The 15,415-nt window shown below is 42.6% G+C and overlaps 1 protein-coding gene across 1 annotated transcript in view; it reads left to right on the top strand.

Moving 5' to 3' along the window:
* The first annotated feature begins 3,517 nt into the window (after window positions 1-3,517).
* The window catches only part of LOC132230345 (protein mono-ADP-ribosyltransferase PARP15-like), a 52,374-nt gene continuing 40,476 nt past the window's right edge, over window positions 3,518-15,415 (top strand). The window contains exon 1 of the mRNA XM_059687671.1: window positions 3,518-3,612. Coding sequence (XP_059543654.1) covers window positions 3,610-3,612 — 3 coding nt within the window. The 5' untranslated portion in view covers window positions 3,518-3,609. The remainder of the gene's footprint in view (window positions 3,613-15,415) is intronic.

Here is a 15,415-nt window from a genome sequence, read left to right as displayed (position 1 = left end):
AAACACGCTAAAAAGAGCTGCTAGTGGCTAACTGGGTTCAAATTAAAAACAAACAAATAAAAACAGCCTAGCAGCCATTTTTACACAGGAAACTCTCATGTAAACTGCACTTCAGGGAAAAACCTGCACTGAATTACCTGCCTCTGCCCTGAACTGCCTGCCTGTATGGTGTTTCTGCCATCTCAGCCAGCCCTTATAAAGGAATTCCTGAAGTCCTATTTCAACCAATAGAACTGAGGCTTTTCCCATCTAATCAGAGCTGTGCAGCTATATCCCCACCTGCTTCTTCACCAACGAATCCAAATGGCTCAGACCAATAAGGACAATGTCTTTTGGAACAATCAAATGGTGAGGATTTCAAGTCCTCATTTGCATAAGGACAGGCCAATCAGGGACCAGGGGCAGGGACTTCAGTCTATATAAATCCGCTTTCCTCTGTCCCTGAGAGCACACTTTCTGTTTCCACCAAAAACTGTGTTTCCCTGGCTGGAGCTAAAACTCAGAAGATGTCTCACTGGAGCAGAGTGGGATAGACCAGCACAGGCAGAGCAGACTGGCACAGAACAAAGCAGATGAGTGAGGAGAAGAGCAGACTATTTAGCTCGAGAGGGGTCTGACCCAAGGGCCATCTCACACCCCTGCTGTATCACAATGAGCTGTTTTGCATTAAATAGAGTTTCCTTCTTACTGCACCCCAAATTGGAGATTCTCATTGAATTGGTACTAACAACCATCGGTTGACAATGCAGATGTGATGTCAAGATTCACCTACCGAGCTCTCTTGTGGTGATGTTGGGCATTGACTTCTAAGTACTGCAGCAACCCCATTCTCATGCCCTCTGATTACTGGCTGGGTTCAGCAAAGGGAGGTACCAGCAAGAGATAGGAGGTTTAGGGAAGAGAGTGGGTGGGGGACTCACTCCCCTTGCTGTCTCCCAAAATCCATGGTTTTCTTGCAATGGCTCATTCCTATAGGTATGGCTCTTCCTAGTCTCAGTACATGCCCTCTCCTTGCCCCTTTAGCCTAGGTTCTCAACCTTGGCTGCACATTAGAATCACCTGGGAATCTTTTTAAAATCCTGATTTCTGGGCCTCATCCTCCAGAAATTCTGTTTCTTTGTTATGGGGTGGGGCCACAACATTAGTAATGAAGAAACAGAATTTCTGTAGGATGAGGCCCAGAAATCAGGATTTTAAAAAGATTCCCAGGTGATTCTAATGTGCAGCCAAGGTTGAGAACCACTGGCCTAGATGATAAGGAGAGGGGGGTTAGGAGGTGTTTCCCCATTTCTTACTGGTTTCTTTTTACTTTTTGCCCTCACCTCTCTAAGTGATCCCTTCATTGAACTCTCCTCAATTACTATTTTGAGTGTACCATCTGTATTCTGCCAGGATACACCAGGTAAATGTGTATTAGTCTGCTCTTTTGCTTCCTTCCCCTTGCTTCCATGATTACCCCAGAGAGAAGGGATCTGTGTCCAACTCATCTTTATAATCTTAACACAATGCCAGGCATATAAAGGGCTTTCAATACATGTTGGCTGAGTTAAGTAATGTCTTGTTCGGCTAGACCTGATTCCAGCCGGTCTTAGTGTGTATGAAAAGGACCCAGTATATTTTTCTGAAGATGAGTGGGGAGGGAAAGCAGGGTGGGTTAGGAATGAGATGCCCAGGATAAAGGGGAACGAATACAGATTTTTTTTTTTTTTAACCAGACAGCAGGGTTTTTTGAGAGGCACGCCCAGTGCCTGAGGCCCAGCTCTCTCCAACTTCCCTCTGGCTTCTCCCAGACCTTCACATTCTGGGCAGTCAATGTCCTGCCCTCACTCTCAACTAACAGTAAGGCACTGATGTTCTAGAGCAGCGGTTCTCAACCTTCCTAATGCCGTGACCCTTTAATACAGTTCCTCATGTTGTGGTGATCCCCAATTTCATTGTTACAAATTGAACATAATTAAAGCATAGTGATGAATCATAAAAACAATATGTAATTATATATGTGTTTTCCGATGGCCTTAGGTGACCCTGTGAAAGGATCGTTCGACCCCCAAAGGGGTCGCAACCCACAGGTTGAGAACCGCTGTTCTAGAGCAAAAAACCAAACAACCAACCAAACAAGGAAACCCAACCCACAAAAACAACAACAAAAACACACACCACAAAATAAAAAACAAACAAACAAACTTTTAGGACAAGAAAGGGCTCCTGATGGGCCAAGTTTCACCCACCTGATTCTCTGTGGGGCCACGCCGCCAGAGGTGGGTGGCAGTGCTGAGAGTGGAGGAAGAGTTCAGTTCCCCGTGTCCCAGAGGGCCTGGCACCTGCTCCTGACGAAGCAAGGAATGCTATTAAGTAAAAAAATAATTTATACAAAGTGGCTCATACAAAAGCTGCGGAGGGCGGAAGAGATGCCTCTGTGAGAGACTGAGATGACTGAAAGGGGCAGGAATGGGGAAAGATACGCCACTTCTCATCTCTAACACAGAGCCCTCCAGCTGCCCAAGGACTGGAAGAGGGCTCCCTCAGGCAGGGGAGGGGCACAGCAGGGCCAAATGACCTCAGGGGGCCAGACAGGTGAACTGCAGGGTCTGCCCTGCCAGCTGTGTCCCACACAGCACCACCTGCTTGGGCTGCAGAACTCGATGGGTAGCCCAGAGCAGCTCCTTTGACAGTGAACACAGTAGCCTGCAATGCCTGGCCCAGCACTGTACCTGCAGCCCTGACCTATGCTTGAGGAGGGGCAGAGGCTGCCAGCTGGCCCAGGGTGTTCCCAATGAACAGCAAGTGCTGAGCAACCACCTTCACCTGCTTGCCAAGCGGCATGAAGAGGCCTGGGGGCTGGTTGGCCCCGGTGCTGGACATCAGGGCCACCACAGCTGCCTACAGTGTCAAGTGGTGGCTCTGGCACTGCCAAACTTAGAAGTGCAGGAGCTGTTGATCTCCATGGGGCAGAAGCACCGGGTCCCCTGAGGACAGGACCTCCTGCTGCTCCTGTGGCCCCAACTTCCTCAGTTTAGGATCCGCTGGGAAGTCCTCATGCAGGGTCCTAGAGCCCTGAGAATGCTGATTTCTAAAACATATGCTAGAGACACTCTACAGACTCTATCTCATTGAATCCTCACAATAATATCATGAAGTGGTTGTGGCTATGCCCACTGTACAGATGCCACTGCCTGAGGTTACTCCACTGAGAAACGATAGAGCCCAGGATTTAGACTCAGAATTTGTCTGACAGCAACATCTGTCCCAAAATGTTGACATAAATCCGGGGCAGCTGTTGTTTGTTACCTCAAGACTGCAACCGAAGGCAGAAGCAGTTTTCACAGAAATGAAAATGAAAGATCTAGGCGCTAGCTTGTTGGGTGGGGCAGGCCGGCAGTGGGGGCAGATGGAAGCTGAGGATGGCTGCGCCCAGCCCCTCCCCTGCTGGCCTGAGAGTCCTCGGGCTCTGGGCCCCCCTCCCCCCCCTCCCCCCCCCTCCCCCCCAAGAACTTTCACACTAAGTTGCAGGAGGACTTTCAGAGCCTGAAGAGATCGGGAGGCCTGAGCCTGAGGTCAAGCCAGGAGCCTGCCAGCCCGCCCCACTCCTGGCGCTCTTCTGCCGCGAGGATGGTGAGGGGCGCCCCGGGGGGCGGGGTGAGGAGGGGGCGACAGGGCCGACCCGTCTGGCGCTCGGCACTGGCACAGGCACACGCGCGACACTTTGTAGCCCAGAGACCCCACGGACCTCAGAACCCTCTTTTCTGGGGACTTTCCACCCTGACTTGTTCCGAGAGAGAGTGAGGGGCATCTTTTCCCCCTAAACTTTTAAAAATACTCCTTATAAGTTAGGAATATTGGTCCTTTATCTCTGATATAAATTATGAATATTTCCTTCCAGTTTGTCATTTGTCTTTTGAGCTTGCTAATGGTGGCCTTTTTCCCCCACACAAATTTTTATTTTTATGTAGTAAAATGTACCAACCTTTTTGTTTTACTGCATGTGGACTTTAGTCATATTTTAAAAGTTTCCCCCCTACACCCAGGTTATTATCACCCATGCCTTTTTATATTTTTTATATTTATATCTCTGGTAAATTTGGAATTTATTCTTGTATATGGTGTGAGGAATGGATTTAATTTAATCTTTTTTTTCTGAATGGGTATCCTGTTGTCCCAAAAACCAATTCTGTGAATCCATTTAAATCACTTCCTGTAGATCTTGCACTTTGTTTCATTAGTTCACTTTATTAAAAAGATTAGCATTGCCTCAGTACTTGAGATACCACTATTTCATTTACTACATTTTTTAATGTCATTTGGCTGTTTCTGAACTTCGGTTCCACTGACCTGTTCATTCATCTGTTGCAGAGAATTTGTTATATATTTTAATGTCAGGGCTAGTCCCCCTACTGAGCTCTTCCTCCTTAGTGTTTTCTTAGCTATTCTTGTGTGTTTATCTTTTTTATGAACTTTAGGATTGACTTATAACTTACGATCAGTGTCAAAATTGGGATTGCATTAAATTTATAAATTAAATTACAGACAGCTGACATCTTGAGATGGTGTGGAGATGTTCTAACCAAGAACAAAGGTGGCCATTTCATTTGCTCAAGTCTACTCATTCCATTTTTGGAAATTTAGAAATTTACTGCCCTGGCTGAGGAGAGGGTCTTGTGCTCCATTATATTAATTTATCAACCTGCATTTCTTAAGTATCTGCTATGATGTAGATATCTTTTTATTGTTTTAGTGTTTTATGTGATCCCATTTAAATTGTTATCTGTACATCTTGTTTCATTATTTGAAAATTTTTTACCTTGGTACAATCAGTTAAACAGATATAGCATTTCATTCTACAACTTTTGGGGTGTTTACAGTTATCATTTTTAACCTATCAAGGATTCATATTATTGTGTTTGGTTGTTTATTGTGAAGTATTGATACTTAATTTTCTTCATAATAAAAACTAACTTGGCAACAATATTTATTAAATTATGATTCATTTCTCCACATTCTTATTCCTCTTAATACTTCATAGATTATACTTTTTGATAAGTTAAATCTTATTTCTGGAATTTTTATTATACTCTTTCATATTATCTATTCTTTTTTTTATTAATTAAATCTTTATTGTTCAGATTATTACATTGGTTCCTCTTTTTCCCCACCATAACTCCCCTTCACCCAGTTCCCACCTACCCTCCGCCCTCACTCCCCACCCACTGTCCTCATCCATAGGTGCACGATTATTGTCCAATCTCTTCCTGCACCCCCACACCCCTTTCCCCCCAAGAATAGTCAGTCCATTCCCTTTCTATGTACCTGATTCTATTACAATCACCAGTTCATACTGTTCATCAGATTATTTATTCACTTGATTTTTAAATTCACTTGTTGATAGATGTGTATTTGTTGTTCATAATTTGTATCTTTACCTTTTTCTTCTTCGTCCTCTTCTTAAAGGATACCTTTCAGCATTTCATATAATACTGGTTTGGTGGTGATGAACTCCTTTAGCTTTTTCTTATCTGTGAAGCTCTTTATCTGACCTTCAACTCTGAATGATAGCTTTGCTGGATAAAGTAATCTTGGTTGTAGGTTCTTGGTATTCATCACTTTGAATATTTCTTGCCACTCCTTCTGGCCTGCAAAGTTTCTGTTGAGAAATCAGCTGACAGTCGTATGGGTACTCCCTTGTAGGTAACTGATTTTCTTTCTCTTGCTGCTTTTAGGATTCTCTCTTTGTCTTTTGCTCTTGGCATTTTAATTATGATGTGTCTTGGTGTGGTCCTCTTTGGATTCCTTTTGTTTGGGGTTCTCTGCGCTTCCTGGACTTGGAAGTCTATTTCTTTCACCAGGTGGGGGAAGTTTTCTGTCATTATTTCTTCAAACAGGTTTTCAATATCTTGCTCTCTCTCTTCTTCTGGCACCCCTATAATTCTGATGTTGGTACACTTGAAGCTGTCCCAGAGGCTCCTTACACTATCTTCATATGTTTGGATTCTTTTTTCATTTTGCTTTTCCGGTTGGGTGTGTTTTGCTTCTTCGTATTCCAAATCTTTGACTTGATTCTTGTGATCCTCTGGTCTGCTGTTGGGAGTCTGTATAATATTCTTTATTTCAGTCAGTGTATGCTTAATTTCTAGTTAGTCCTTTATCACAACATCGAGGGTCTCACTAGATTTCTTGAGGATCTCACTACATTTATCGGCGGTCTCACCAGTCTTTTCCAGGGTCTTACTAAATTTATCGGCGGCTTCTAGACAGTTTTTGAAAGACCTTAAAAGTGTGGTTTTGAACTCTATATCCAGCAGTTTGCTTTCCTCCATTTCTGTCATTTGTGTCTTGTTTCTTTGTCTCAGCATTTTTTATGCTTCGCTGTGTCGATAGAGTGGCTTTCTGTGCTAAGTGACCCAATTACCTGAGGAGGACACTCTTGGTGCACCCCCTTGTGGTCTTTGTGCACAGTCTTGTTGTAGTTAAGCCTTGATTGTTGTAGGTATCACTGGGAGGAATTGACCTCCAGGGCAATTGGCTGTGAGAATCAGCTGTGTCTGCAGTGGGAGAACTTCTGTGCTGGAGACACCCCTCGGGGGAAGACTTGCTTCAAAGGGGCTTTGGTGCTCACTGAGTCTGCCCCCTGAGTGTGTCTTTTATGGTTCCACAGAGCTGAAAACTGGATGGTCCCACTCTGACCTCTGGGTTTCCTGGCTCCTGGATCTCTAGGGAGGTGCTAATCTAGCCTTTGCCTGAGGCTATCCAGCAAAAGTCTCCCTGCAGGGCTTGGGTGGGGGGAGGTCCCACAGGATCAACAGGGCGTGGCTAGCAGTTATGGCTGCTCTCAGTCTTGCCCTCAGAGGCTCTGCTTCTCAGTGTCCCGGTAATCGCTGCAAGCCCCTCGGAGAGAAAGCTGCCCTCGGGTTCCGACTGATGCCAGACAGTCCGCTTCTCCCGTTTGAGTCTGGGTCCCTAGAGACTCGCCCGGAACTGGAGCTCAGAGCCTGAGACTCCCTCCTGATTGAAAACGACAACCGCGCCCTCAGCCACCAGCCCTCTCTGCATGCACCCCGCACCTTAGTATTTTACTTCAGCACTGTGCCTCCTCTGAGTCTCGGTATGCTTTTCTCTTTCCTTCTAGTTGTAGAATTTCCACCCAGCCAGCCTTCCTGTGGTTCTGGATGATGTCCATTCCGTCTTTTAGTTGTATTTTTGAAGTGGTTGTTCAAGGCAGCAAATTCTGGTGTTTACCTATGCCACCATCTTGGTTTCTCCCCCATATTATCTATTCTTAATTTAGAACTATTTAGTTTTGTACTTATTGTTTAAAAATGCATTTTAAAAAGACTATTTTATAGAGCAATTTTAGACTCATAGCAAAATTCACCAGAGGGTATAGAGAGTTCCCATATACCAATTTTATATATTTATTATTTTTAAAAATATATTTTCATTTATTTTTAGAGAGAGAGAAACACCAATGAGAAACATCATCAACTGGTTGCCTCTGCACACCCACTACTGGGGATTGAGCCTGAAACCTGGGCATGTGCCCTCATCTGGAATGGAACCAGTGACCTCTTGGTTCATGGGTCGATGTTGACCATTGAGCCACATTGGCTGAGCAAACTTTAAAAAAAATTTTTTTAAAAATTTATTTCAGAGAGGAAGGGAAAGGGCGAGAGAGATAGAAACATCAATGATGACAGAAAATCATTGATTGGCTCCCTCCTACATACCCTACACTAGGGATTGAGTCTGCAACTTGGGCATGTGCCCTGACGGGAATCAAACTGTGACCTCATGGTTCATAGGTTGATGCTCAATCACTGAGTCATGCTGTCCAGTCAGGCCCACCTTTATTTCTTAGAACAGTTTTAAGTTCACAGTAAAATTGGCCTAGATGAAAAATGGAAGTCCCTGTTCTCCCTATAATGTCTATAAATGTCTGTTCATACTCAATCTTCCTAGTGAATAGGCAGTGTTGGTTTTTTTTAACATTAAAAAAATATTTTTATTTATTTTAGAAAGGAAGGGAGAGGGAGAGAAACATTAATGAGAATCACTGATCAGCTGCCTCTTACACACCCTCCTATGGGGATAGAACCTGCAACTCAGGAATCAAACTGTAACCTCCTGGTTGATGGGTTAAAGCTCAACCACTGAACCACACCAACTGGGCAATACCAACTTTTTAAAAAAATCTTTATTGTTCAGATTATTACAGATGTTCCTCTTTTCTCCCCTATAGCTCCCCTCTACCTGGTTCCCATTCCACCCCAGGCCCTCCCCCGCTCACTGTCCTTGTCCATATGTGTAAGATCTTTGTCCAATCTCTTCCTGCCTCCCCCCACACCCCCTTCCCCTTGAGAATTGTCAGTCTGCTCCCTTTCCATGCCCCTGATTCTATTACATTCACCAGTTTATTCTGTTCATCAGATTTTTTATTCATTTTATTTTTATTTTTTAAAAAAATATATATTATTGATTTTTTTTACAGAGAGGAAGGGAGAGGAAGAGAGATAGAGAGTTAGAAACATCGATGAGAGAGAAACATTGATTTAGCTGCCTCCTGTACACCCCCTACTGGGGATGTGTCCGCAACCAAGGTACATGCCCTTGACTGGAATTGAACCTGGGACCCTTCAGTCCACAGGCCGACGCTCTATCCACTGTGCCAAACCGGTCAGGGCCATTTGATTTTTAGATTCACTTGTTGATAGATATGTATTTGTTGTCACTTCATTGTTCATAATTTTTTATCTTTACATTTTTCTTCTTCTTCCTCTTCTTAAAGAATACCTGTCAGCATTTCATATAATACTGGTTTGGTGGTCATGAACTCCTTTAGCTTTTTCTTATCTGTGAAGCTCTTTATCTGACCTTCAATTCTAAATGATAGCTTTGCTGGGTAATCTTGGTTGTAGGTTCTTGGTATTCATCACTTTAAATATTTATTGCCACTCCCTTCTGACCTGCATAGTTTCTGTTGAGAAATCAGCTGACAGTCGTATGGGTACTCCCTTGTAGGTAACTGACTGTTTTTCTCTTGCTGCTTTTAAGATTCTCTCTTTGTCTTTTGCCCTTGGCATTTTAATTATGATGTGTCTTGGTGTGGTCCTCTTGTTTGGGGTTCTCTGCGCTTCCTGGACTTGTAAGTCCATTTATTTCACCAGGTAGGGGAAGTTTTCTGTCATTATTTCTTCAAACAGGTTTTCAATATCTTGCTCTCTCTCTTCTTCTGGCACCCCCGTAATTCAGATGTTGGTACGCTTGAAATTGTCCCAGAGGCTCCTTACATTATCTCCATATTTTTGGATTCTTTTTTCATTTTGCTCTTCCGGTTGGGTGTTTTTTGCTTCCTCGTTTTTCAAATCTTTGACTTGATTCTTGGGATCCTCTAGCCTACTGTTGAATCTCTGTATATTAGTCTTTATTTCAGTCAGTGTATGCTTAATTTGTGACTTGTCCTTTTCCATTATTTTGGCATTCTCACTAAGATCCTTGAAGGTCTCACTAAGTTCCTCAGAGGCTTCCAGAAGATTCTTGAGTAACCTTATAACTATGGTTTTGAACTCTATATTCAGTATTTTGCTTTCTTCCATTTCTTTCATTTGTGACATGTTTCTTTGCCTCTGCATTTTGGCTGCTTCCCTGTGTTTGTTTCTATGTATTGGGTAGCTGTTAAATCTCCTTGAGTTGATAGAGTGGCCTTGTGTGCTAGGTGTCCTATAGGGTCCAGTGGCTCGGCTTCCCCAATCACCTGAAGTGAACACTCTTGGTGCACCCCTTAGTGGGCTGTGTGCACAGTCTTGTTGTAGTTAAGCTTTGATTGCTATTGGTATCACTGGGAGGAATTGACCTCCAGGCCAATTGGCTGTGAGGACTAGCTGTGTCTACAATGGAAGAGCTGCTGTGCAGGAGACATCCTTATGGAGCAGGACTTGCTTCAGTGGGGCTTTGGTGCTCATTGAATCTGTCCCTTGAGTATGTCACTTATGGATGTGAAGAGTTGCAATCTGGTATGGTCTGAGAGTGACCACTGGGTACACTGGCTCTTGGATCTCCAAGGAGGTGCAAAGTCAGCCACTGCCTGGGGCCACCAGCAGGACCTACAGAGAGATCTGCAGATTCCTCATCTTTGTATGGGGTTTGGAAGTACCCAAATGAGGCCCAGCTGTGAAGCAAGGCAGGCTGCTGCTGCCAGCCTTGGGCCTTCTTTTAATAGCTTTGGGGCTCTGTGACCCAGCAGTTGCCTGTTTAACAGGTTTTAAGCTGAGAAAGGACAGGCCATTCATATTCAGAAGCCACTGTGCACAGCGTGGGTGGGGTTGTAAATTGGGTGGGGCAGGTTCTCTGGGAATCACCAGGGCAGAGCAAACAGCAATGGCTGCCATTCAGCCCTGCACCAGGGAGGTCCCAGTGCAGGAACAATGACCACTACGAGCACCTCTGTCTGAAAGAAAGCCGCCCTCGTGTTCCTGTCCCAATGCCAGACAGTCCAGTTTCTCCCCTTATGTGTCTGGGTCCCCCAGAGTCTTGTCCAGAACTGGAGTTCAGAGCAAGTGGGAGCTTGTATCTCCCTCCCAATTAAAAAAGCAGCACATCCGGGTGCCAGCCCGTTCCACGCCTCTGCACCTACTACCACTCTCAATGTGCTTTCTTCACCTCTCTGGTTGTAGTACTTCCACTTAGCCAGCTTTCCCATGGTTCTGGATGATAGTTGTTCTGTCGTTTAGTTGTAATTTTGATGTGGTTGTGAGAGGCAGCAAGTACAGGTGTTTACCTATGCCACCATCTTGGTTCTCCAATCTAGGCAGCATTTTTGCATTTTGGTTAGCTTTGTAATTTGCCCTTTCAATATGCAGTAACAGAAACTTCTTTCTTTTCAGTAACAAGTTGTAGGTCTATTATTTTAGGTCAATGGATGAACACCATCATTTACTGTCATGTTTGTTACTTTCATTTTTCTGTGTTTGGGTGAGTATAAATCTGACTTTACAAAGAATATTTAACTTCGCATGATCATTTAGCCGAAGAGTCACTATTTTTTAAAAATAAGGCAATGAGTGAAATCTATTTTTTAAAAGTATTTAAAAGATCAGCAAGTAATATAAAGAACAGGGCCTTTCAAATTTTGAACCAGATATAAAAACTAACATTTTAAGTATTTTTGTCTCCCTAAAAATTGCCGAGTTGGAAGACCTCAGTACAAAAGTAATCCTTTTCAGAAGAGAGGGGAAAGTGATGAAATGGAAGTTGATGAAATAGATGAATTTTAAAAAGACCCTTTGCAAGCCTCCCTGCTGGTTGCATTTTATAATATCCAAGATGCCGTGACTGAGAATGGGCTACCCTTGCTTTCGGAGTTGATTCGTGGCCTGTCAGAAGCCAATGGTGATTTCAGGGTGGAAGTAATATCCGATACTAAAGTTGCTGTCATCACTTTTCTCAAAAATACTGGTAAGACAGACAATGGCTTTTAACCCTTCTTTGCAAATTGTGGTTGTATTCTATTTTGAGGTTACAGGCATCATCCAATAGGTCTTTAAAAGCTGTGCTCTTTCTAACTCCCAGTGAGAGAACTGCAAGGGAATATGTATTACTATTTCAGGTACTTCTAATAGCAAACATTTATCAAGTTCTTACTCTATGTAAGCACTATGTTAAGTTTCTATGTACTTTATCTCATAACACATAGCACAATGAGATAGATACTACTATTATTGTCCTCATTGTAAAGATGAAGAAATCCGGGGTTAGAGAGGATTAAATGATTTGTTCACAGTCACACAGCTAGTAAGTATTTGAATCAAAATTCCAAATTAGACATTCTGACTTCTGAGTGTATTGTCTTAACCATTGTGCATGTACCCTCAACTTTCCAGTGAGTTTTAATAGTTACAGGATGTTATCTTTATGATAATTACACATGCAAATAGAGACGGAGATGTGGTGAAATGAGTAGAGGGGACCAAGAGAAATTAGGTCTAGGAAACAATATTGTATTATAGTCATTATTACTGTTATCAGCTTACAATGAGGCTGCGTATACTTGATTTCATTTGGAGAGGTAACTGCTGATCCATGTTTTCAAAATAATCTCAAATGGAAGTCACTGTTAATGTTGGCTGTGCATTCAGGGTAGGCAATGTGGGGTAAGTAGAAGTTGACACTGTGAAGTTTAACTTTACATAGAAATTTAGTCATGGCTTCTAAATCAAATTACTTTAAAAAATCTGTTTTCTTCTAATATGAAATGAAATTACAGTACCAATAAACTTATTTTTATTTGTAGATGGCTGGACATTTGTTAATGTTTGTGACAGACACCATAGAGCTCAGCAACTTCAGATTTTCCCAAGACTTATGGAATGTACAAGACCCATTAAGGGTTGAAAATCTGCCACCTCATGTTGATAATAATTACATAATGATTTTCTTTGATAACCAATCCTCTAAATGGAGAAAAAGCGACCAATGTCTAATATTTCCTGGAGGAGAGTTCAGCCTTAGTTGAACTTTCTGACTACAAAGGTAATAAATTTCTCTTCTTTCTCTATGTTTACAGTTATTAACCATTTCATGCACAAATGAAGTCAGAATAAGGGCCATATAGGTGATTGGGAAATACATCAAAGCTACCACATACCTACTGAAATATGTTATGAATTAACTCAAGGCTTTGAACATGTCTCTGTGGAGATCTAGGTAAAAGAATTGTTCTTTTTGTGCAGTAGCAAAACAACAAAAAACTTCTCTTGACCCTACTTTTCCTGTAACTTCATTTCTTTGCTTCCCTTTGCAGCAAAATTTCTCACTTGAGTTTGTCATTACTCACTCTCATTTTCTCTCCTGTCACTCTTTCTTTTTGTTTTGATGTATATTATTCTTTATTTTTTTACAGTTTACATTCAGTATTATTTTTTATTAGTTTCAGGTGTACAGCACAGTGGTCAGACAATCATACATTTCACAAAGTGCTGTCTCCACCCCCTGATATTTCCAGTACCGACCTGGCACCATACATAGTTATTACAATATTACTGACTATATTTCCATTGCTGTACTTTACATTCCCGTGACTATTCTGTAACTACCAATTTGTACTTCTTAATCCCTTCACTTTCTTTACCCAGTCCCCCAACCCTGTCCCCTCTGGCAAACATCAGTCAGTTCTCTGTATCTATGAGTCTGTTTCAATTTTGTTTATTTATTATTATTTTAAAAAATATATTTTATTCATCTTTTACAGAGAGGAAGGGAGAGGGATAGAGAGTTAGAAACATCAATGAGAGAGAAACACTGATCAGCTGCCTCCTGTGCACCTCCCACTGGGGATGTGCCCGCAACCCAGGTACATGCCCTTGGCCAGAATCGAACCTGGGACCTTTCAGTCTGCAGGCCAACACTCTATCCACTGAGCCAAACCGGTTAGGGCTGTTTATTTTGTTTTTTAGATTCCACACATAAGTGACATATGGTATTTTTCTTTCTCTGATTGACTTATTTCACTTAGCATAATACCCTCTGGGTCCAGCCATGCTATTGCAAACGATAAGATTTCTTTTTTAAATTTTTATGGCTGAGGAACATTCCATTGTATATATGTACCACAGCTTTATTATCCATTCATCTATTGATGGGCATTTGGTTTGCTTCCGTATCTTGGCTATCTACATATATATAAAAGCCTAAGTGACCACTGACCGTCTGACCGTCTGACTGGTAGCTATGATGCACAATGACCACCAGACGCTCAACTTAGGAGCTACCGAGCTGCGGTGACTTGGCAGCTGCAGTTCTCAGGTGTTGCACCTGGAGCCAGAGAGGAGGGAACTCGATTCCAGGGTGCATCACCCAAGAACCGCCCTCTCACAATCAAGGACCCCTTGGGGAATGTCAGAGAGCTGGTTTTGGCCCTAGCCCAGCAGGCCAGGCTGAGGGCCCCCACCAGTGCATGAATCCGTGCATCGGGCCTCTAGTTATAAATAATGCTGCAATGAACATAGGGGTGCATTTTTTTTTAATTAGTGTTTTGGGTTTCTTTGAATATGTACCCAGAAGGGAAATCACTGGTTCACAAGGCAGTTTCATTTTTTTAGCTTTTTGAGGACCCTCCACACTGTTTTCCATAGTGGCTGCACCAATCTGCATTTACACCAGCAGTGTACTGGGGTTCCCTTTTTTCCACATCCTCACCAACACTTGTTTGTTGACTTATTGATGATAGCCATTCTGACAGGTGTGAGGTGATATCTCATTGTAGTTTTAATTTGCATTTCTCTGATTATTAGTGACCTTGAGAATCTTTTCTCATTCTTTCTTAAATTATTTCGAGAGAGGCTTTTACTTCCATCATTCCACCCAAACTGCTCTTGTCGAGGTCACCAATGGCCACCAGGTTGCTAAAACTCAATAGCCATTTTTCAGTCCTCATTTTACTTGATCTCTTAGCAGTATTTGACTTAATCACTCTCTCCTTCTAGATGCACTTTCTTTATTTGTTTTTTTTTTTATTGCTTAAAGTATTACAAAGGGTATTACATATGTATCCATTTTATCCCCCCGCCCTAGACAGTCCCCTAGCCTCCCCTATCACCCAGTGTCTTATGTCCATTGGTTATGCTTATATGCATGCATACAAGTCCTTTAGTTGATCTCTTACCCCCCTACCTCCTGCCCCCCAACCCTCCCCTGCCTTCCCGCTGCAGTTTGACAATCTGTTTGAGGCAGCTCTGCCTCTGTATCTATTATTGTTCAAAAGTTTATAATGGTCTCTATTGTCCATGAATGAGTGAGATCATGTGGTATTTTTCCTTTATTGACTGGCTTATTTCACTTAGCATAATGCTCTCCAGTTCCATCCATGACGTTGCAAATGGTAAGAGTTCCTTCCTTTTTACAGCAGCATAGTATTCCATCGTGTAGATGTACCACAGTTTTCTAATCCATTCATCTACTGATGGGCACTTAGGCTGTTTCCAGATCTTAGCTATGGTGAATTGTGCTGCTATGAACATAGGGGTGCATATATCCTTTCTGATTGGTGTTTCTGGTTTCTTGGGATATATTCCTAGAAGTGGGATCACAGGGTCAAATGGGAGTTCCATTTTCAGTTTTTTAAGGAAACTCCATACTGTCTTCCATAGTGGCTGCACCAGTCTGCATTCCCACCAGCAGTGCACAAGTGTTCCTTTTTCTCCACATCCTCTCCAGCACTTGTCGTTTGTTGATTTGTTGATGATAGCCAGTCTGACAGGTGTGAGATGGTACCTCATTGCTGTTTTGATTTGCATCTCTCGGATGATTAGTGACTTTGAGCATGTTTTCATATGTCTCTTGGCTTTCTGAATGTCCTCTTTTGAAAGGTGTCTATTTAGGTCCTTTGCCCATTTTTTGATTGGATTGTTTATCTTCCTTTTGTTAAGTTGTA

This window comes from Myotis daubentonii, chromosome 3 (genome assembly GCF_963259705.1).
Source record: "Myotis daubentonii chromosome 3, mMyoDau2.1, whole genome shotgun sequence".
In the NCBI taxonomy this organism is placed as follows: domain Eukaryota; kingdom Metazoa; phylum Chordata; class Mammalia; order Chiroptera; family Vespertilionidae; genus Myotis; species Myotis daubentonii.
This window is presented reverse-complemented; position numbering and strand designations above follow the sequence as displayed.